Here is a 20,109-nt window from a genome sequence, read left to right as displayed (position 1 = left end):
TAGTAGGGGGTACAAGCTGTGGCGAGAGAGGGAGGAAAGCTCCCAAGTCCCTTGGTGCGTAGGGGTTTGATTAAGGCAAGTGCCAATATCGGGTGGGTGTGATTGTGTAGGAATGAGCGTGAGCTCTCGTCGTCCCTGCTCGATCCGTTCCCCCTTCCTCCTTTTATAGACTCAAGGAAGTAGGGTTACATGCATGGGGATCAGTGAGGGCGTTTACTTCTCCCCCCGTGGTCTGGGGGAGAACAGTTGGTCATCCCTGTCGCCGAGCGCTGTGGGGCATGGCGCAAGCCATGGCCATCGTCCTTGCGAATCCTTCCGCCCATGCCCGGAGCGCGTCCTTGTCCTGTGGCGCCAGTCAACGGCGTGGTGATGGCTGTAGAAGTGTGCAGAATCCCGCGTCGGATGGGGTGAGGCGTCGAGGGTGCCACCGCCCAAGTCTTGCCCCGGTCAAGAGCCGTACTACGTTCGAGGGTCGCCCGCCATGCCCTTTGAAAGTCCTGCGGTGAGGAAAAGTGCAAGGGGTAGGCGGCACAGTGGCGAGGGGGGGTGTCAGGCAAGTCCACACAGAGTTCCACAGTCCCGCCCCGCGCCGGGAATAGCGGCACAGTGGTGGGTGCAGGCTGATGAGACGCCGGTCATGTCCCCTGTGTGGCATGATGGCCAACGCCAGCTGACGCCGCCTGACACCGTCCGCCACCCGCCCCCCGCCGCGGAGTGGTTGGCGAGTAAATGCGTCCCGTCCAGCGGGGTAGTTGGGCCGTAGCTTCTGTCCGCCGAAGGTGGTCTCGAACGAGGCGGAGATTTCCCCGACACCGAGGCCCCGTGGAGGGCTCAGCCGAGGGAGCCTCGAGCGAGGCAGAGTCTGTCCTCGCATCGAGGGGCCCCGACGGGCGACCCTCGAGCGAGGCGGAGATTTCGTCTTCGGTCAGCGAGGCCTTAGAGGGGCCGAATCGTGGTGCTGGGCCGTGGGCCAAGCGTGTCTTGGGCTTTCCGTACCAAAAGAGGCTTCGGGCGTCCGAGTTCGGGAGGGATCCGGCCCGGGTGCCGAATTATGTTTTGCGCGCGTTTTAGCCCAGGGTTAGGGTGCCCCATAGTTATGGTACCCGACAGTTGTACACCGTGTGTTGTATTCTATTGTAAGCCGGTGAGAGAAGTGATCTTCATGGAGGAGGATGATTGAAGAACTTAGATGCACACGACCCTGTAAATCCAAAATACATTCTTCAGAACCATCTGGGGCGGACAGCGATATATTCAGCTAAAAGTTGGTTCAGGGATTGCTTCATCAGCCACGGAAACATATATGATGGGGAAAATATTGAATGGTATGATGAGCACCTGGATAATGCCGGGAAGCTTTATCACTGCCATCCTTCTGTTCCTGAGCATGCCATCCTTCCATCCTAAGCATATGATCAGATTCTAAATGGTAGCGTCCTGGACGGTTTGATGATAACAGAACGGCTGTTGTTTGTCGCATGAAAAAAAAAAGGAAAAATGCCACAGGATATTGGATAACGTGGAGAAGGGGTGAGATAAATAGCTACTATTAATGATAGATTATCATAGAGACTAGTCTATGGCCCACTGTTTGGGGTTGTTACAAACTAATGATGATGAATTGCCGAAGTCCCTGTCCTGAGGCTTTTGTCACAAAACGAAACAGACCTGCATTTCACGCTCTATCAAAGGGAAAATAGACGATTACACAGTATACTGTGCCACGTGCGTTTATCGTCATCAATGATCACAAGAAAGGAAATCAAAGATTTATTTTGAACATTATGTTCATCCCTCTCGATCAGCGGCAAACAAGTTGCCATGGATTTGCAGAGGAACTAAGTGCACCAGCAAAACAGACATAACAGCGCGCATCAGCTTTAAAATTCACCGAGCTGATGGCTTAAAAGATTTGTGCTACAAGTACACAAGCTTAAATCAATGAGCGGGCTTCTTCTCGGTTGTGTAGGGATAGTACTCTTTGCCATTGTCCACTCTCGTTGTATTGCCACCAATGTCCAGCACAGCAGATGTGAACGCCAGGCAGGAGCCTCCGATGAGGGCAGACTGAATGCTCTTTCCTGCCAAAGGGGCATTTACAGGTTAATGCAGACATCAGACTTGATAGCCAACACAATAGATACAGGCACACACATCAGTCTGGACAGTTTCTTGGATTTCATCTTGACGAACAACTAAGTAATATCCTACAATACTTCAGGCATATTTGTTCACTGAGATCGCTGTTAACCAAGGAACCTGTATTGTGAAAATAGAGCGAGTATTATATGAAAGAAATGTCTGACCCGTATCTGTCCACACAATAACTCTTACTGTGTAGTCACCAGAAGTCACTTGATATAGGAGCACAAACTATGCCATCATCCAAATTTAGGATGAACCAATCCAAAATGCTCCATCATATAAACCATACTACTCAATCAAGAGAATCGTTTTCAAATCACATATTTCTATCATTTACAAAAGAAAATCAGATGCTCTGGAAGTGCACAAGATTGAGCCACTGGTCTAGACAAGCATAATTTACCAGCTAACTTCAATTGTCAGTTGTTATCTATGGATGAAATGGAAGTATAGCCAACATATATAGCTACATGACTCTCTCTCTCTCTCTCTCTCTCTCTCTCTCTCTCTCTCTCTCTCTCTCTCTCTCATGAAATTGCTGCAGGAGGTATGCCTATTTCAGTGAAAAAGGTACAGTTAATAAATTCGCCCCACAATCCCATTCCTTGTGATTTGGGCTTAAGATTCAGTAATTAAACCCAACAATCAACAAGAACCTAACTTATCTATACCATTGCATTATGCCGACGGCAATCCTGATTCCCAGTTAATCCCTAATGTCTGCACACTAATGTCGTCCATAAGCACAACGCATTGGGGCGGAGTGACAAGAAACTTAAACCGAGGCTCACCCAGGCGCATTCGTTGCGAACGGTTCGAGTTTCTAACCTCTGTAGCCGCAGACGGAGGCTCCGGCGACGAACGCACCGACGGCCCCGTTGACGAAGTCGCGCTTCTTGCGCTGACTCTGCACGAGCTGCTCGACGCCGATGTAGAGTCCGCCGATGGTGGCGAAGGTGGCCCCGTAGGTCCCGCACATCTTGAGCGTCCGGATGAGGCCCGGGAGCGCGACGTGGCGCTCCACCCGGGGCACGTCGTACCAGGTGGCGACGACGGTGCCCCAGATGGTCCCAGCGGCGAGCCCCGTCACGGCGCCCTTCACCGTCTTCGTCAGCGGCGAGTCCTCCTCCATCGCTCCTCGCCCCCCCCCCCCCCCCTCCGATTCCTGCAGGGAAGGCGCGGCGGATCAGGGCCCCACGCGCGCGCGCGACGCTCGATCCGGCGAGCCCCCAAGGCCCGGGCCGGACGAGATCGGGATCCAGTGACAGCGCGCGTCCGGTGCGAGGTGGGGGTCGCGGGTGCACCCCCGCGTGCTTGGGACTTGGGAGCGGAGTCGAGCGGAGAGGCGAGGGGCTTACCTCTGGAGACTTCGCGGCGCGTCTGCCGGCGGCGGCGCAGAAGGTTGGGGATTCAGGGGCGGCCCGGCTGGAGGTTTCGGGGTGGAAATGGGGGAATCGCGTCGTGGGAGACTGGGAGGAGTGAGAGCCGGTGGTGCCCGGGCGCGGCGTTGGTGTGGGCTCTGGGCGACTGGGCCTGGTCTCGCGCGTGGGCTGATTCGGCCGCTGCGGCGTTTGGGCGCTACATGGGCCTTTCATTAGCGAAAGTTCCGTAGATTAGCAGCCCAACGCTGACCGAGTCTCCGAGCGAGAAACCAAAGAAAAAAAAAAACGTGTTTCACGAAAGAGGAAGACTTTTACCTGTGCAGTTTGACCGAATAAATTACACGAGCTCACAGGATGACCGATGAACTGAATCCAGCTCGCGTGGACTCGGGACTTTGCTGGCCCTGGCCGGCCGTCGTGTACGAGTGTGAGCCAGCCACCCAGGGCCCCGGGGAACGTGTGGTGCGAAGCCCCGCCCTGGGACGACGACGCGTCCAACCCACTCCACGAGCGCAAGGTCCCCGCTCGATCGCGCAACTCCCGGGCACGATCCGCGCGGCGGCGACGCGCAGTGGCCAGCCGCTCGTCCTCCGCGCGCCGGATGCGGTGAACTCGCCCGTCGCGCTCACGGCGATCGCCTAACGATTTTCATGCTGGAACGAGCGGGCGGGGCCGGCCATCGTCGTCGACCGGCCGATGAGTGATGATGCCGCTCGCTTGTCCGCCGGCGCTCGGGGATCCTCGGCCGTGGCCCGTGGCCGAGCGCCGGGCGAGACCCCATGTGCCAGCCAGACTGCCAGGCACGCGGCGGCAGCGGCAGGCCACCACCGGGGGCGGGTCGCAAAGTGGCGCAGCTTTTGCCGAAAAGCCCTCTGCCGACCTCGTCCTCTGTCGGGTTCGAGGCTTCGAGCAGGGGGGGAGGGGGGATGGATCGCTGCCAACTTGTGAATCTGTGATAAGATGATCCAAGAAATCCATAGGCTGATAGGCTGAGATGCTCTTGCGTGTTTACACTGTGCAGAGACTAATAAAAAAAAAGGGACTTCATAAGGAATTATAACATTCAGATTGCAATGCAAGAAGCTAACAGAAGCTATTTGGTACAACCACAGATCGAATTCCACGAAATATGGATACCCTTCAGTGTTACAAAGCTTGAAACAAGTCATCAAATCGAGCTGCCATTTTATTCTTCGATACGAAGGATCAAACCTGAGTGTAATTCAAGTTAAGCTAATGCGCCCAAGTGCACAAAATCCTTATCCAAACAAGCTATTTTCAGATTAAACGAACAGACTATATCAGTATTCATATTCACTCTGCATGACCTATGAGCTGATAGCATAGTCTATAGGACTATTAACAGTGCTCCTTTTTCATTTCCAGAACTTGACAAGCTACAAAGAACTACAGCAACAGCAAACAAGAAGATGCACCAGATGAATCAAAATTACAGCAACACCTCCTAGTATCACCAGCTGTTGTAAACTGAAAGGTAAATCACTGCTACAAGCACCTCAAAATCGAATCAAGCTTAGGGCAGCTGAATAAGTAGGTGTACTATCAGTTCATACACTTTGCATCAAACAAAAAAATTGAGGCATGCAAACAGAACATGCTAGCTTACATTTTTTTTTCCAGCACTGGGGAGCTACTAAACATGAGGATACAGCAAAAAATTGGAGGCTACCTGTTACTGGAAACTGCAGGGATGCTTCACTTGCATTCTAGCCCTGCCTCTGCCGCTCGCCGGGGTTTGCTTTTCCTCCGGCTTCCAATCTGCCTGAATCCGTTAGTCCTCGTTGATTCATCACTGCTTGGTCGAATACTAGAGTTATTCTCTTCTAGGACAAGGTTAGAGCCTTCTTTCAGCGGCCTGCCCCTCTTGTTGCCAACAGATGAAGTGCTGTTCTTCAGCTTCACGTCATCAACTTCTTCACCATCTCCATCAACCTTTTCAACAAAATTTTCAACATCTGTTTGATCAATCTTATCGGCGAAGCGCTTTTGGGGCCTTCCTCTCCTCTTTCTTGAAGGCACAACTTCCTCACCGCTGCTTCCTTTGTCTTCATGGCTCCTGACTATGGTTAGCTTCTTCCCTCTGCCTCTTCCTCTACCCATTGATACGATATTAGCAGTGTCAAGGTTGATTAAGGCAATCACTGGAGCTACTGGCTCTATCGAGACACTGCTGCTTCTGTTTATCTGATTGCCTTTTGTTGGAACTTGGAAGAGGAGTATTCCAAAGAGATGACTTGTGATTGAATAGTCCAGCCAACAAAGATATGCTAGAAATCTGCATAAATAAAATTTCAGCAAGAGCATGCGGTGAATCTAATTAGTTCAGGACTAAAAGTACCATTGGAGCGTTGATCCAACAATGAACTTATTAATCCTTTGCGAGAAAAAAGGAAAAGTGACACTGAGATTGTGAGAATAGACTACGAGGTCGGTTGAGATCCATGTCAATCAAGAATCGACAAATTCAAATGAAACAGCATACACATACCCAAATGAAAGCTATAACAAATAGCAAGCAATAGGCATCTAAACAGATAAACTTAAACAAAAAAGAGACAACCTTTTTTAAAATTTCTGGACGAAAGCAAGAAACAGAAACAGGGGCCGATTCAACAGCCGGCCGTTCCATAGATTGATGGACTGATGACGAACAAGAATCTGACCTTCCATAAAGCTTGCGTCGACTCCAAGCAGCATCATGCACCCCATTTCTCCAAGTCTGTTGGCGAAAAGATGGATGCTTTGCTGGTGCTGGGGGAAAAGAAATGCCGCGCACCCAATGGATCGGTGGCAATCTTCGGCTCGCGATGCCGGAAGTACCGCGGATCGGGAGGTCGCAGCAAAGATTGAGACGTGGTCTGGGGGAAGGGAGGCGGGAGGGTTTCTATCAACGAACAGCTAGCGCTCTGGAGTTCTCAGTTCTGGATGGTTGAGCTCCAAGAGTGGCTGGGGCAGCCGCAGCAGCACACCAGCTTGGCCGCTTGGGGTTAGGGAGGAGAGAGAGATTTGGTTCCTGCTTCAGATTTTTTTTAAATATAGCTTGTTGAGGGGTCATTAACTCAGCTGTTTGTTTATGCTTTTATTTGCAGTCTACCAAACGTTGAAAAATAAAGAGAGAGGAGAGTGCTTGGCCTGTTGCTCATTTATAAATTAAAAAAGGGTTGGGATGAAGGATCCCTAGGGACGGTTAACTTTTACCAGGATGGGATTTTTGTTCCATGTTTTTTTTAGAAAGATTTTTGTTCCATGTTGGTGGAAGTTTTTTTCACCAATACCGTAGACTAGTTGCCTCAATACCTCACAATCTGACATCCTAGGCCATGGCTTCGTTCCAAGAGAAGATGCCATCCACAGTTCTCTCTGATGAACTGGCTCCAGCCTCCTGCTCCAGGTGAACCATGCTCCTATTTTAAATGAACCTTTTGCCGAAAAAGAATTGCTCATGGTCTTAAACAAGTAATAAATTTTTATTGGAATCATTTATTTCTACAGCTCAATAACAGCTAGGATTTTAATTTTGAAAACTATCAATGGTTATTTATTCGGTGTTTATTATTTGTAAATATAAAGTCTACCTCTAGGGTATTGCATTGCTAGTCCTGATGAATGTACCATGCTGGCATGCTGCTAGTGTTGAACTCTACCTTTAGTGCAACTGATCTGATTCAACAGTAATAATAAGTTATAGCAATTAGACAAAGCAAAGCCTACTTCACCTATTATTGCGGCAAGTGGTCGTATTAAACTGTACTGGGTACTGACACTATATGATTGTTTTCCTGCCCTTCACTTTGAATCCGAATTCATCTTCTTCAGCTTCAGCTGTGTTTAGATCCATAAAATGGTGGTAAAAAGGGTTACATCGGACATTGTAGCACACTGTAGCATTTTTCTTTTGTTTGTGGTAATTATTGTCCTACCATGACCTAACTAGGCTCAAAAAATTCGTCTTGTCAGTGTACATCAAAACTATATAATTATTTTTTTATTTACCTATATTTAATGCTCCATGCATGAAGCAAGGAATTTGATGTGATAGGCGAATAGTGAAGTTTGGAGAGAGAATTTTTAGAACAAAACTGCTAGCTCTGGCACACGGATTCATTTTCAAACATGTAGTGTCATTTTATCGAGTAAATTCCCTATATGCCACTGAGAAATGTAACTCATCCCCTATGTGCCATTGAAAATTAGAACATCCCTTCAATGCCATTGTTTTAAATTTTCCATCCCCTCTGTGCCATTGCCGTCAAAAACTCAGTGACGGTAATGGCATATAGAGGATGAAAAAATTAAAACGATGGCACATAAGGGATGAAAAAATGTCCATCCGTTAGTGTTTTTTGACGGCAATGGCATAGAAGGGATGGAAAATTTAAAACAATGGCATTGAAGGGATGTTCTAATTTTCAATGGAACATAGGGGATGAGTTACATTTCTCAGTGGCATATAGGGAATTTACTCCATTTTATCCAGACCAAATGCCCCAGCCAGGACGAGCACTGTGCCTGCAGCCCTGTACGGCTATACTACTGGCAACTGCAATGACACGGGGTGTGTTTAGATCCTTGAAAAATTGGTACAAAAATCACATCGGACACTGTAGCATATTATAACACTTTTCGTTTGTTTGTGGTAAATATTGTCCTATTATAGGCTAACTAGGCTCAAAAGATTCGTCTCGCAACGTACATCAAAACTATGCAATTAGTTTTTTTATTTACCTATATTTAGTACTCCATACATGAGTCATTTGCTATATTTAATGTTTCGATGTGATTTTGATGTGATGGAAAGTTTAGAGGAGTTTGGGGGAAGTGAACAAAGCCACGGCCATATTCCTGAATGAATATACTGTATCACATACTGTATACATCGATACGCTGTTTAAATCGTCGCAGAAAATGTACTTGCTGCCCATGATGTCAGGTCCTTGCTTCTTTACTGAGCTATGTCCGTTTCTCCTGCTCATGCTTTGTGGCGTGATGATCTGCTCGTGCTTGTTCGGACAGCTGTTGGTTGACCCAATAAGGCCGTGTTTAGTTGCGCTCCGTAAAATTTTTAAAAAAATATTTTTCTATGTTTGAAATACTAAACATAGATTAATCACAAAATAAATTACAGAACTCGTCTGTAAATCGCGAGACGAATGTAATGAGCCTAATTAATCTGTCATTAGAGGTTGTTTACTGTAGCATTACTGTAGTAATTTAGCGTCTGATTACGGCCTAATTAGGTTCATTAGATTCGTCTCGCGATTTACAGACAGCAGTCGCAATGCGTTTTTTATTTAGTTTAGATTTAAGTCTCCATACAGGTGTCGGAAAAAAAAATGGAATTTTGATTTTTGGAACTAAACGGGGCCCAGATTTATGGACTTCTGTACATCCTGCACTAATTCAGTACTATAGCAGAAAGATGAAGTAACTTGTACGAAATTAAACATTGCTTTCTGCAGCCCCTGTTTTTTTTTCCTTTCCAGACAATTTCATTTTCAGGCGCATGCCAAAAAAAAACTCTGCATTTGGATGCATACCTTGAATTAGGAATTCAGGTTCAGGATACATTGGATGAACAAAGAAAAGCCGGCATGTCTCATCACTTTCTCTGTGTGCATGTGCGTTTCATCAGCGTGGCATCAGCTGCACGCAGATTACGCTGAGCCTGAGAAGCAGATCTTCCAAAATAAAACGAGATAGATTTGGACCACACCCTTGAAGGCACTGCATTTTCTCATCAGCGTGGTATCTGCCGACAGAAGGATCTGGGAAATGATGGACATATTACAGAGGGGACACATTTATGCAGGCTGGGTTTGAGAAAACTAGATCCAGCTTGAGTAGCCTATGCTCAATTCAAATGCAGGACGTTACCATTTAGATTTTGATCATGTGCTTATGATGGAAGAATGGCATGCTCAAGAACAGCAGGATGGCAGTAATAAAGCACCTCGGCATTATCCAGGTGCTCATCATATATGTTTCCGTGGTTGATGAAGCAATCCCTGAAAACCAACTTTTTAGCTGAATATATCATTGTCCGCCCCAGATGGTTCTGAAGAATATATTTTGGATTTACAGGGTTCTGTGCATCTAAGTTTTTCATCCTCGTCCATGAAGGTCACTTCTCACCGGCTTGACAATGAAGGAACAAATGACAAATCATGATTTTACATTAGTATAAGCTATGATTAAAGATAGATAATAGGTAATGAAGAGGGTTTTGGATTTCAGAGTAACAGATGGTCAGATGCCATACCTGAAACACGTAAAAGGCTTGTATCAGTTACCATTACACCCGTACACATTAGGACCAGTAATGATAGTGACTGCTAAAAATGCAAGCAAGAGCTCATAAGCGCCTTGGCCAGAAGATATCTGGAAGAAATTGATGAGAATGGTAGTATAGGAGTACAAATAGCAACTAGATCACTATGTCATGATGATGATGAAGATTTTTATATAACGCCCAAACTCAAGTTAAGATTACATCTGTTTTAAATAAAAAACAGATTACATTAGAATACAACACACGGTGCACAACTTACACAATTTCAGAAACAACAGATAGTGCACATGTGCAACATAAGAAAATACACAACACGATGGAGCTACCAAATACCACGCTCTGGTCATCACTACAATTTAAAAACTCTCATACAATCACAGTAAATGCTATTTTGGCAAGGAATCAATGAATTTAACAATAAGATCTACCATCTGGGCATCGAAAGCAGGGCCCTCCATTTGGAAGTGCCCAGCTCCTTCAATCAAGTGTGTATCAACCCGTCCAGCTGCAGATTTGAGCTTGTTTTGCAATTGTTTCACGCTTGTGAAGCCGTCTTTGGTTCCCATGATGAATAGCTTTGGCTTTTGAGACTTGAGTATAGCTTCATGATGCCTGCCGAATAGAACTGAGGCCATAAGACCAAATGGGTACCCGATACTAACATAACCAATCACCTCGTCAACCTTATCAACTGCAGACCCTGCAATTGGTGCCCCTGCATCAATAAATTACAGTTAGATACATGCCCAAACACAGTGTACTACATCAATGATTTGAATACTCCATCTTGATCCTTCTATGCAAACTAAAAACTATCTCACTGATCTCTGTCCAGTGCTTCAGTCACAATCGCACTGCACAGCGCACATGATTGGCATAAATAAATATTGACTGGGGTTTAAGAAGCCTGCATTCGCTACAAGTCAGTTAATTGAGAGGGCAGCCATTTCATTAACATAGGAAATGGAAACAAGTGACTGAGAGGTATACAGTAACCGATTCACCACTCCCATAGTCGATCCAGCTAAATAAACCGATTTAAAGCTCTTAATCTAAATAATCAATTAGAGGGAGTGAGCACAGCATTACCAAGACAGGAAAATACACCACATTACTCTGAGGTCAGAAACTATCTTTCACCTACAAGAAAGCTGAAATATGGTGTAGGACAGGTCTAGTAGCAACCACTACTTAGACATTCAAATTGAAGCCACTACAGTTTCTATAAGGAGAATTTTCTGAAAATAGTGCAGGTTGCCACTATTTTTTAATTAAGGATAGCTGACAGAGATTCAGGCTCCCAACTAAAAATAAATGACCGATCAATGCCTATCTGCTAATTCCTGATTCATGTTTGGAGTATACTAACTGAAACACAGAAGTTTCATGAGGGCAAACGCATGAGCTTCAATTTCAATGCAGTACATTTGATGCAAAACTATTTTCTTAAAGGCCTCAACGAGTATCAAGTGAATTTCCATTTGCACATTCCATTTGACCAAACACATCTTAGCTAGAGCTAAAATTGTTTGGTCAATTCGACTGATTACAGCTTCCCTGAACTGAAAAACAAAGGCACCGATCACGACAAGGTTTCGCCTCGGGGCGGAGCACTCGCGGAGTGGGCCTACCAGCGGAGGATCCGACGAGGAGGATGCCACGCGGCTTGATGTTCTCGGCGACCCACCGGCAGACGGCGGCGACGTCCCCGACCTCGGTGGAGCCCGTGAGCGAGGCCCGCCCCGTGGACCGCCCGGCCCCGCGCATGTCGAAGGTGACGGCGGTGTACCCCCGCCGCGCGACGCCCTCCGCCATCCCCCGCAGCAGGCCCTGCACGCCGCCGAGGATGGTGTAGGGGTGCACCATCACCACGGCCACGCCCCCCGCCGCCTCGGGCTCCTCCCCCGACGCGGGCGGCTTGAAGACCCGCACGCTCAGCTTCGCGCCGTCCCCCGTCTCCACCGTCGTCCACTCCATCTCGCTCGCCCAGTCCACCTCCGTTAGCTCCGCAAGCTCCCTGCCCTTGCCTGTCTCGATTTGATCTGTCCGCTGCTGCTCTGCTGCTCGGGTGGGGGCTCCGTCTCACTCCCGGTGGTTCGTCTGCCTTCACTCCGGTTGGTTTCAGCTGGGTAGTTGCCTCAGTTATTGCCGCATGGGCCGTGAGCCCATGATCCAAGTCCGGTGGCCCAATAATTTCGAGCAAGGGGCCCCGGCCCAACCTGACCGCCGAATCGTAACGGAACCCCAAGGGCCAGCCTTTTCTTGGCCCCAACTCTTCCTCGGTTCTGTGTCAAAAAAAAAAAAAAACTCTTCCTCGGTTCGGTCCTCCGCGTTTCCTCCGCCTCCGTTCCACTCCCTTCCCCGGTTGCCTCCAGTGCTGAGCAGTTCGCTCTTCCTTCCCCAACCAAACGAAGCGGCTTGGCTGAAATCGCGATGGTGAGGACGACGAGGTGTTTCCGCGGCGATCGTCCCGCCTTGACGGGGCTCCGCCTCCGCCGCATCGACTGCTTCCTCAGGCGTCACCGCCTATTCGACGCCGCCCACGAGTACGCCCTTCTCCTCTCTCGCTTTCTCCCCCACTGCGATCCTTCCGTTTGTGATGGATCAATCCCAATCGCCTCCACTGAGGGAACAATCGCAACAGGCTGGAGAGGCAGACGGGCGCCTTCTTCGACGCCGCGCACTTCCGCCGCCTGCTTAGTGCCCAACGCTGGGCCGATGCCTCGTCCTACGCGCTCGGCTTCATCACTGCCGGGCACTGCAGCCGCGAGGCCGACACGCTCATCTTCCGCGTCCTCATCGTCCGCGTCATGGACGACCTAGCCGGTGGTCGGCTCCACGCCGTCGATGCTCTTTTCCGGCGCCTCTACACCTCCCTCGACGCCCACCCCGGTCACCACCTCCGCAGGATCCTGCTCTCCATGCGTTCCGACCGAGCCAGGTGGATACACGTCCTCCCTAATCTCACCGATCATCTCCTTTTTTTTTTTTGAAAAGTTTGTGGAGCTTCGCTTTGTCATTAAGGAGAAGAAAGCAGAAGTTCAGAGCATTTACAGTGGCGATATTACAAAATAAAAAGCAGAACTCAAACTCGCCGATCATCTCCTTTGTACATCTACTTCTCCAGCTGATAGAAACTAGTATCGCCGTACTAGAAATTATCGATTTGCTAGCTGCACTCCTTAATTTGCTTCAACTTACCTACAACAACTATTTCAATAACAAGACAAATGGATTTTCGAGCAATGCAATTTGCTTGCATATAACTAATCCTGAATTCCTGATTGTGTGACTTTCTTTCTTGCAGGGCCTCCAGGCTCTATCATCACATCAGGCCCTTGGCAGTTGAGGTCATTTTAAACTTGGCAGCCAAGTGTCCTGAACTCAAAGCCAAGGCACGGTTACCACGATGCACCGTCGATCCTGCTTACATCATGTCGTTTGATCCAGGGTATAAATCTCATTGTCAAAGTCCCAATTTTATATATCATCCAGTGTGCCCTTCATCAATCTCATTTTCCTTTATGATACCACCTAGTGCAGTACTAACTATGTTTCTCGAAGGTCGTGGGGATACAAGGTGCATAACAAGAATAAAGTTGGTCACATTCCAGCACATGTCCTCGCCCGTTCCTTCATGCTGAAGAGGTATTTACCTAATACAGAAACTCTGTTGGGATGTTCTTTCTCCTAGTATCCGCACACTGAAGCTCCTTGCTCTCTTCAGGCCTTCTTCGATCAGTCACGACATGAACCATCCAGGTGTGTGATGTTGAACTAGCAATGGTACCGTATGTCTTGTGCAGCAATAATGCAGTTTATGGTTCTTGTGCCTTTATTTACAAAGCATCTTTTGGTGTTATGAGTTATACAGCCTAATATGAACCAGGGGTTTTCTCGGTGCTCATATTATATTTCTCGCAAGCATCTTGCTGCAGTCTGATTGCACGTTATGTATCACAAGTAATTCACCAAGTATTAGGTAGTCTAACTTTGTAGTTTTATACATATGACATTTGCATTTGCTTTCAATAATGCATATGACACGTTAGACAACAGATCAGTGAAAGCTGAGACCAAGTATTTCATACAACCTGATAGAATATGTAATCACTTTGACTTTATTTTCGAGAAGTGGGTATATTTCCAATTTCTTGTAAATGGAGAACATGACTGATCTATTTACCCTGACTGCTTCCTAGAACTTCTTTTCTTAATAAACTTTGGAAATGTGTTACCTTTTCTTTATTTTCTTTGGTCATATATCTTCAATGATGAGTTGAATCATAATTGTGATAGTAATGATTTCGTGTGCTTTTAGTTTATAGTTCACATGATGCAAACCCTTTGATGCTGAACCAAGGAAGCTTTTCAATTGTTGCTTAGTTTTTTTTTTCCTTCTCTATGAAAGCTTCGGTTTAGACTCTCATGATCAATTCGTTCCTTGTTTACTCACCTTTCGCTGCTATTGTGTTGTATAGTTTTTGTTCAAATCTTGCGGCCGTATTTAAATTGGTGCCATTTAGTTGCATTACTCTTTATCTCCTTCATTCATACATCTTTTGTTATATCCCATTATCCATGGACTCATGGTTTTGATGCATATGAATTTCGGCCTCTGCTTTCGTTTTACCAGTGGAGGAAGACGTGGATTGCGAGCGCGGCGATGCCAGCCTGCCAGGGATGATTTGCGACGATCACACACACGGCCATCCACCGGATGAGCCACGGTGAGCGAGCTGTGCATGCAGCGGAGGCCGCGATAGATTGTGGAACGGCCTCGTGTGTGATTGGGCCGATGGTTTCGCAAAAATCGGGGAACGGCGTGGGCGTCTGATGAATGGGGCCAATTCTTGTTTTAGAAATTTCGTTTCTTTGGAGGCCTCTAAATCTCCAAGTAATAATTACCTCAAAAGAAAGTCTCCACGTAAATTTTGGGCCATTTTTTCTTAGTGGAGAATCTGTGGCCTGTGGGCTTAGTCATGCCGAATCTTTTGGATCTGGTCGCTGGAAGGAGGCCCAAGACCAAGCCCAACCCATCAGATCGAGCATCGTACCGGAGGCCGAGACGGCCACCTCTCCTGTCCGATGACCCCTCCCCTCCCCTCTTCATCCAACAACAAACTGGATCACCATGATGGCATGACTCCACACGGCCACACCAAACCACCACGACAACTACAGAGAAAAGGATCGTCACCAGCAACGGGATCGGAGGGATGAGGCCCCAATCTTCCGCCGTGGTTCTTCTTCACCTCCGGCGACTGGACCGCTTCCTCAAGCGCCAGGGCCTCCACAGTACCGCCTATACGTACGTCCGCCCTCCCGCACCCCTTCCTTGTTTGATTCCTTCCATCGATTTTTGCCGAATCTGCTGCAACCGCGCGGTCATCGCTACCGCGATTAGTCGAGCCTGCGATTCGAATCGAGTAATTCATCAATTCCCGATGGAGTTTTCAGGCTGGAGAGGAATTCCCTGGCGTATTTCGACACTGCGCATCTGCAGAAGCTGGTGAAGGACGGGGAGTGGGACGACGCCTGGCGCTACATGCGCCCCTTCTCGCCGCTCTGGGAGCCGCCTGAGGGGGAGGGCACAAGCCAGCAGTACACCGACTTCCTGCATAGCCTCGAGCATAACTCCATGCTAGAATATGTTGCATGCCGCGGCGAGGAAGGTGGTCGTGCTGCCAGATCTCTTTTTCTGGTCCAATGATGATGCCTTCCGGAAGAAGTTCCCGGAGATGGCGCAGCGCCACGACCTGTATCGCTCTATGACCTCAGAACGAGCCAGGTACCTAATCAAATCCATCGCCAAACACACATCAGTAGTGAAGATGAATCAGGGCTTCCGTGAGATAATCTATTGTCTCCCTCATTTTGATTTCCCCCAAACAAGGACCAGTTCGGATGCAAACGATTTCCCAGGTTGGTACGGATTTGGATAATGATAGGCTTGATTTGTGCTTGCAGGGCATCCGTCGACTGGGAGGCAATAAAACCCACAACCTTGGAGAAGCTGCAGGAGTTGCTTCATTTGCTTCCGAACTGCTTCCGAAGGCGAGAGGCACAGCGCCCGCCCAGGCCATTGGAAATAGCCCCTCTGGCGTACTGCTCTTCTTCGACTTTTGAGCTCGTACCATGTTCAATTACTCCTGTTTGAATAAGAGGGGTCACTCTAGTAATTTTAAGATGCAACATTATTCATACTTGCCCTGTCCAATCACACCTTATTGTCCTCTTGATATCCTTTTACACTTCCTTCACATGAATATCTTCCGCATTGTGCTAGTTTGCTGGGCTCTCGGAGGCATCAAAGAAAGAGAGTGGACAAGAAACCAGCACATGAACTCGCACTTTTCCTTCTAAAGAAGAGGTAGCACATAGTTCTATCAATGTTCTCTGAATTGTCAACATTGCACCCCCTCCCTTTTTTGCTCTCAATACATGCCTCAGCGTGAGTGTTCCTTTGTGTTATATTCAGGCTTCCCTCCGGTCCGGAGACAAGGCACTCCAATGACGTGGGTCTGCATTCAGTCCATGTCATTTACACACAAAAAATGGATCTGTTTGCTTATTTTGTCAGACTTCATATTTAGTAGCCAAACCTCAGTTGTTTCTTGTGCATGTTAATTAACTTCATGGTTGCCACCCTCTTTATTAGTTGTCAAAAACCCTTCAGGTGTTTCCAGTGCTACATTTTTGCAGCCACACGAAGGTAAAAGACACCGGCTGATTCAAAGGGTGGACCGGGTGGGCCAGGGCCCGCCCTAAGAATCAGCCAAAAAGATTAGAACCCTCTAATTTTGAATGCATGATAACGAATTAATGTGGAAGCTTCTTGATTTTATTTTAAGGTAAAATTCTTAGTTAGTTATGGATTTGAAGACTTCTATAACACACTTAAGCTGTTGCAATATTTAAAAAAAAATCTGTTGGACCACCCTAGCTTCCAATCTAGTTTCGCCATTGGTAAAAGCGCTTTTTATATCTCTTCATCAGCAGCCAACAAAGTTAAACTCATTTTACTGTGTTGAGTTATTTTTTTAAAACATGTGAATCATCAATGTGCCCTTGCCTTGCTCTAAATAGCAACAGAAATTCTGTTAGGGCTCAATGGGTACTATGCATCCGATCTTTCAAAAAAAATGGGCACTATGCATCCAGTATGAGTAATTATTCAGCAATGCTTTGGGTGTCACGTTACAATGTTATGTTCTTAAGATAAGAGTTGCATGGACAGGTAAAAAGCGTTTGAGATCGCAAGATGATTATTGCACTGGAAATGATCAGCAATGATATGCAGCAGAATGTATCAAAAAACCACGAACAAGTGGAGATGTTGAGGAGGTATGTTTTCTAAGTGTTGTGATTTTGCTCATACATTATTTAGCATCATTTACATGTTTCTTTAAGGATTAGTACATAAAGTAGTTGATAAAATATATAAATAGAAGTCTTATATATCTGGTCGTGTTCATTTCCTAAAGCAACTATATGTAAATATTTAGGGCGATTCGAGAAAATTGTTTTGATAGATGGTTGTTCTGAGGGTCATTTTTCCCTCACTGATGCATCCCAAATAAATATAGATATTGAACAATGTATTCTGAACAACAACGAAAAGAGTTTGATATGGTGAATTGTTAAAATTGTTCCCCCACCATTTTGCCTCATTACTAAGATTTTAACTTTAAATTTTCAGTTACAAATGTGGGAACCTTGAATCATCCTTGTGCGGAGCTGTGACCATTGTTCCTGTTGCTGTATTCTCGTTGCTCATAGGTGTTTTAGAATGGACCACGGTCCCGTTTGGATCCATCTAGCTAATCCATTAGCTGGTTAGCTAGAATTAACTAGGTTGAACCATCTAATTGGATAGTTGCTATTTAGCTAGTTAAAAGGGCTTTAGCTGTATATTAGCTGGTTCCATTTGGATCCACCCCAACTAAAATTAGCTACCTAGCAGTTAGCTGATGGATGCAAATAGGTCCCAATATTGTGTTTGTATTTATTTATAACTGACAAATATAATAGCTCTAGGTTCTCCACTATTTTTCATAACAGATTTAGAGGAGCCTAGGCTACTTATATTTAGCATTGTAGAATTTTATATAGTTCATTATATGTTAATTCTTTAGGAAATACCAGCATTTATGTAGTAACTTTTGTTGTTCCTATTAATATATTGTGCTATATTGCTCAAAGTTCTAGTAATTTCATTCAGTTGGCTATTCTTTCTTCAAGCTAGAGAACAAGTAGAGATTGCTAAACTAAAGTTTTTCATAGTATCTTGCACTCTTTTATTCCTTTTCAGCCTGCAGAGATCTCCCCATGAGTTTTGGCATCAGTTGAAGGTGGGGTGGTAGCATCGCCGCTTCTACTGAGCCGCCTGAGGCCTTGGAGTTTTGATCAAGATGCTATATCTGAGAACAACACTGGTGGAATAATGAATCTCTTAGATTAGGTTGAATGCGCTTAACTGCTGGAACAGGAATTGGTGCTAGAACCTGAAAAATTGTATCCTGAAAACATTTACATGTTTGACCTGATTCAGCAATAAATATTGTTGATTACGTCTAGTATTGCTTAGGGGTACTGAGGAGCAATGTGGACATTGTTCAGGAGTACTGATGCTGTAGATTAGTTAATAGTAACCTCCTCCTTTATGAAATACGTGCATTGCACGTTCTAGAGAAGAAAAAATATTAAGGGCATGGATTATATATATGTATATTCAACTACATTATAACTGTGTTCGGCTGGCTGGTGCTGGTGGCTGGTGTTGATTTTTTGTGAGAGAAAAGTACTGCTAGCTGGTGCTGGCTGGCTAGTGCTGTTTTTATGTGTGAGAGAAATACTATTGGCTGGATGCAGTGAAGATGAAGTGAACAGAAGGTATCTGTTTTAGAAGGGTGACCGCAAATGAACATTGACCACCACAATTTTATTTAGCTAGAATATTTTGCTTGCCTTCATGAGCCACCTTCTAATTTTTTTTTCTCGAATAAATTTTTTTCTCAAACACACAGGAGAGCTGTGTATCTTTGTATTAAGGGAGGAAACAGTCCAATTACAAACACATCACCTTATCTTGGACTACAGTAAGGGATGCAACTGTTTTAGACAAACAAAAAATTACATACAAAGAAGAATTTGGGACCTGACCACAGCTAGACCTCCTCTAACTAGGAACTGCAACTCCCTCTAGGCTCAGGGTAGTAAGCCCTTTGGCACCAGAGATTTGCCATAAGTGAAACTCATTCTTAAAGGCCTGAAGAGCTCCCTGCAAGTTTGGTGCTGCTCCATCGAATATGCAGGCATTCCTGTGCTTCTAGATGATCCAGGCTCCAAGGATTATAAGAGAATTAAATCCCTTCCATAGTTGCTTCTGTAATTTCTTCCAAGATTTCTTCCACCAATCTGCAAGAGAGCTAGATGTGCGACTAGGCACCAAACGGGTTAGGTTCAGTGGTTGGAGAACGCTGAACCAAAATTGACGTGCGAACACACAAGTAGTGAGTAGATGTTGGACCGTCTCTTCTTCTTGGTCACACAGCGGGCAGCGAGCAGGGTGAAGTAGTCCTCTTTTCTGCAAACGATCAGCAGTCCAACATCGGTTGCAAATGGCCAACCAAACAAAGGTTTTGCATTTACTGGGTGCCCAGGATTTCCAGAGCCTCTTCCAAGCTTCAAAGCCAATGGCTCCTTGGCAGCCCCACGCATCGTTCATCTTATCTTTGTTACTTTCTTCTTTCTTTTCTTTTGGGTTGACCAAATTTGGGGCTCTCCACTCTCCACTCTCCACTTAGAATTTTGATAGCCCAAGGCTCGCTGATCTTACTCGCAAAAAAGAAGGCTCGGTTTCCTATCGCTCAAGCTCTGTTGCTCCTCTGTCCTGTTCGTTTGCAGAAATGAGTCGATTCATGTTCTGTCTTCCCCATCGGCTGTAGCGAACTCGTGAGCCAAGATTGGCGATCCCGTTGGCTGTTGCCGCATCAACGGGGAGCCCCCAGCCCCTGCCTCGAGCCCTTGATGCACAACCTGCTGTGGTGATATTGGCATCTCTCAGTTCCAATATATGCAAGGGCTGAAGGGCGGCATCCAGCACCTAATCCTCCAACAAGAGGCCAAGAGGGTGATCTCATTGTCGCGTCCATAGGCATCTCTGCCAAGCCGGCAAGCGGCCAAGACCCTAGCCCTAAACAGGAGCCGAGAGGCAAGTCACCACGTAACTGGCGCCCCCCTCTCCTCCCTCCGTTCTTTATCCAACCG

The 20,109-nt window shown here is 46.5% G+C and overlaps 4 protein-coding genes across 9 annotated transcripts; 1 reads left to right on the top strand and 3 right to left on the bottom strand.

Moving 5' to 3' along the window:
* Positions 1-1,687: 1,687 nt before the first annotated feature.
* On the bottom strand, positions 1,688-3,632 carry LOC120639813 (outer envelope pore protein 16-3, chloroplastic/mitochondrial-like). Its single transcript, XM_039915751.1, has 3 exons — positions 3,504-3,632; positions 2,974-3,310; positions 1,688-2,081 (listed from the first exon to the last, which is right to left on the bottom strand). The coding sequence occupies exons 2-3, from the start codon at positions 3,275-3,277 to the stop codon at positions 1,939-1,941; spliced, it is 447 nt and encodes a 148-aa protein (XP_039771685.1). The 5' UTR covers positions 3,278-3,310; positions 3,504-3,632; the 3' UTR covers positions 1,688-1,938.
* A 1,611-nt stretch (positions 3,633-5,243) lies between these two features.
* LOC120656066 lies at positions 5,244-5,648 on the bottom strand. Its single transcript, XM_039934070.1, has one exon. The coding sequence runs from the start codon at positions 5,646-5,648 to the stop codon at positions 5,244-5,246; it is 405 nt and encodes a 134-aa protein (XP_039790004.1).
* Positions 5,649-9,985: 4,337 nt separating this feature from the next.
* LOC120650295 lies at positions 9,986-11,941 on the bottom strand. Its single transcript, XM_039927361.1, has 2 exons — positions 11,469-11,941; positions 9,986-10,552 (listed from the first exon to the last, which is right to left on the bottom strand). Exons 1-2 carry the CDS (start codon positions 11,812-11,814, stop codon positions 10,224-10,226), a joined length of 675 nt encoding a protein of 224 aa, XP_039783295.1. The 5' UTR covers positions 11,815-11,941; the 3' UTR covers positions 9,986-10,223.
* Positions 11,942-12,154: 213 nt separating this feature from the next.
* On the top strand, positions 12,155-18,598 carry LOC120650264. Of its 6 annotated transcripts, none has more exons than XM_039927350.1 (11): positions 12,155-12,383; positions 12,482-12,778; positions 13,145-13,288; positions 13,402-13,485; positions 13,565-13,599; positions 14,474-15,148; positions 15,298-15,628; positions 15,808-15,942; positions 16,127-16,210; positions 17,078-17,184; positions 18,152-18,598. In XM_039927350.1, the coding sequence occupies exons 1-6, from the start codon at positions 12,271-12,273 to the stop codon at positions 14,569-14,571; spliced, it is 771 nt and encodes a 256-aa protein (XP_039783284.1). In that variant the 5' UTR covers positions 12,155-12,270; the 3' UTR covers positions 14,572-15,148; positions 15,298-15,628; positions 15,808-15,942; positions 16,127-16,210; positions 17,078-17,184; positions 18,152-18,598. The 6 variants fall into 6 exon arrangements, with proteins under 6 accessions (XP_039783284.1, XP_039783252.1, XP_039783266.1 ...); XM_039927318.1 differs by having other exon boundaries at positions 16,319-17,184; XM_039927332.1 differs by adding an exon at positions 16,319-16,359 and having other exon boundaries at positions 15,808-16,210.
* The last annotated feature ends 1,511 nt before the right edge of the window (positions 18,599-20,109 follow it).

This window comes from Panicum virgatum, chromosome 1K, assembly GCF_016808335.1.
Source record: "Panicum virgatum strain AP13 chromosome 1K, P.virgatum_v5, whole genome shotgun sequence".
NCBI classification, from domain to species: domain Eukaryota; kingdom Viridiplantae; phylum Streptophyta; class Magnoliopsida; order Poales; family Poaceae; genus Panicum; species Panicum virgatum.
This window is presented reverse-complemented; position numbering and strand designations above follow the sequence as displayed.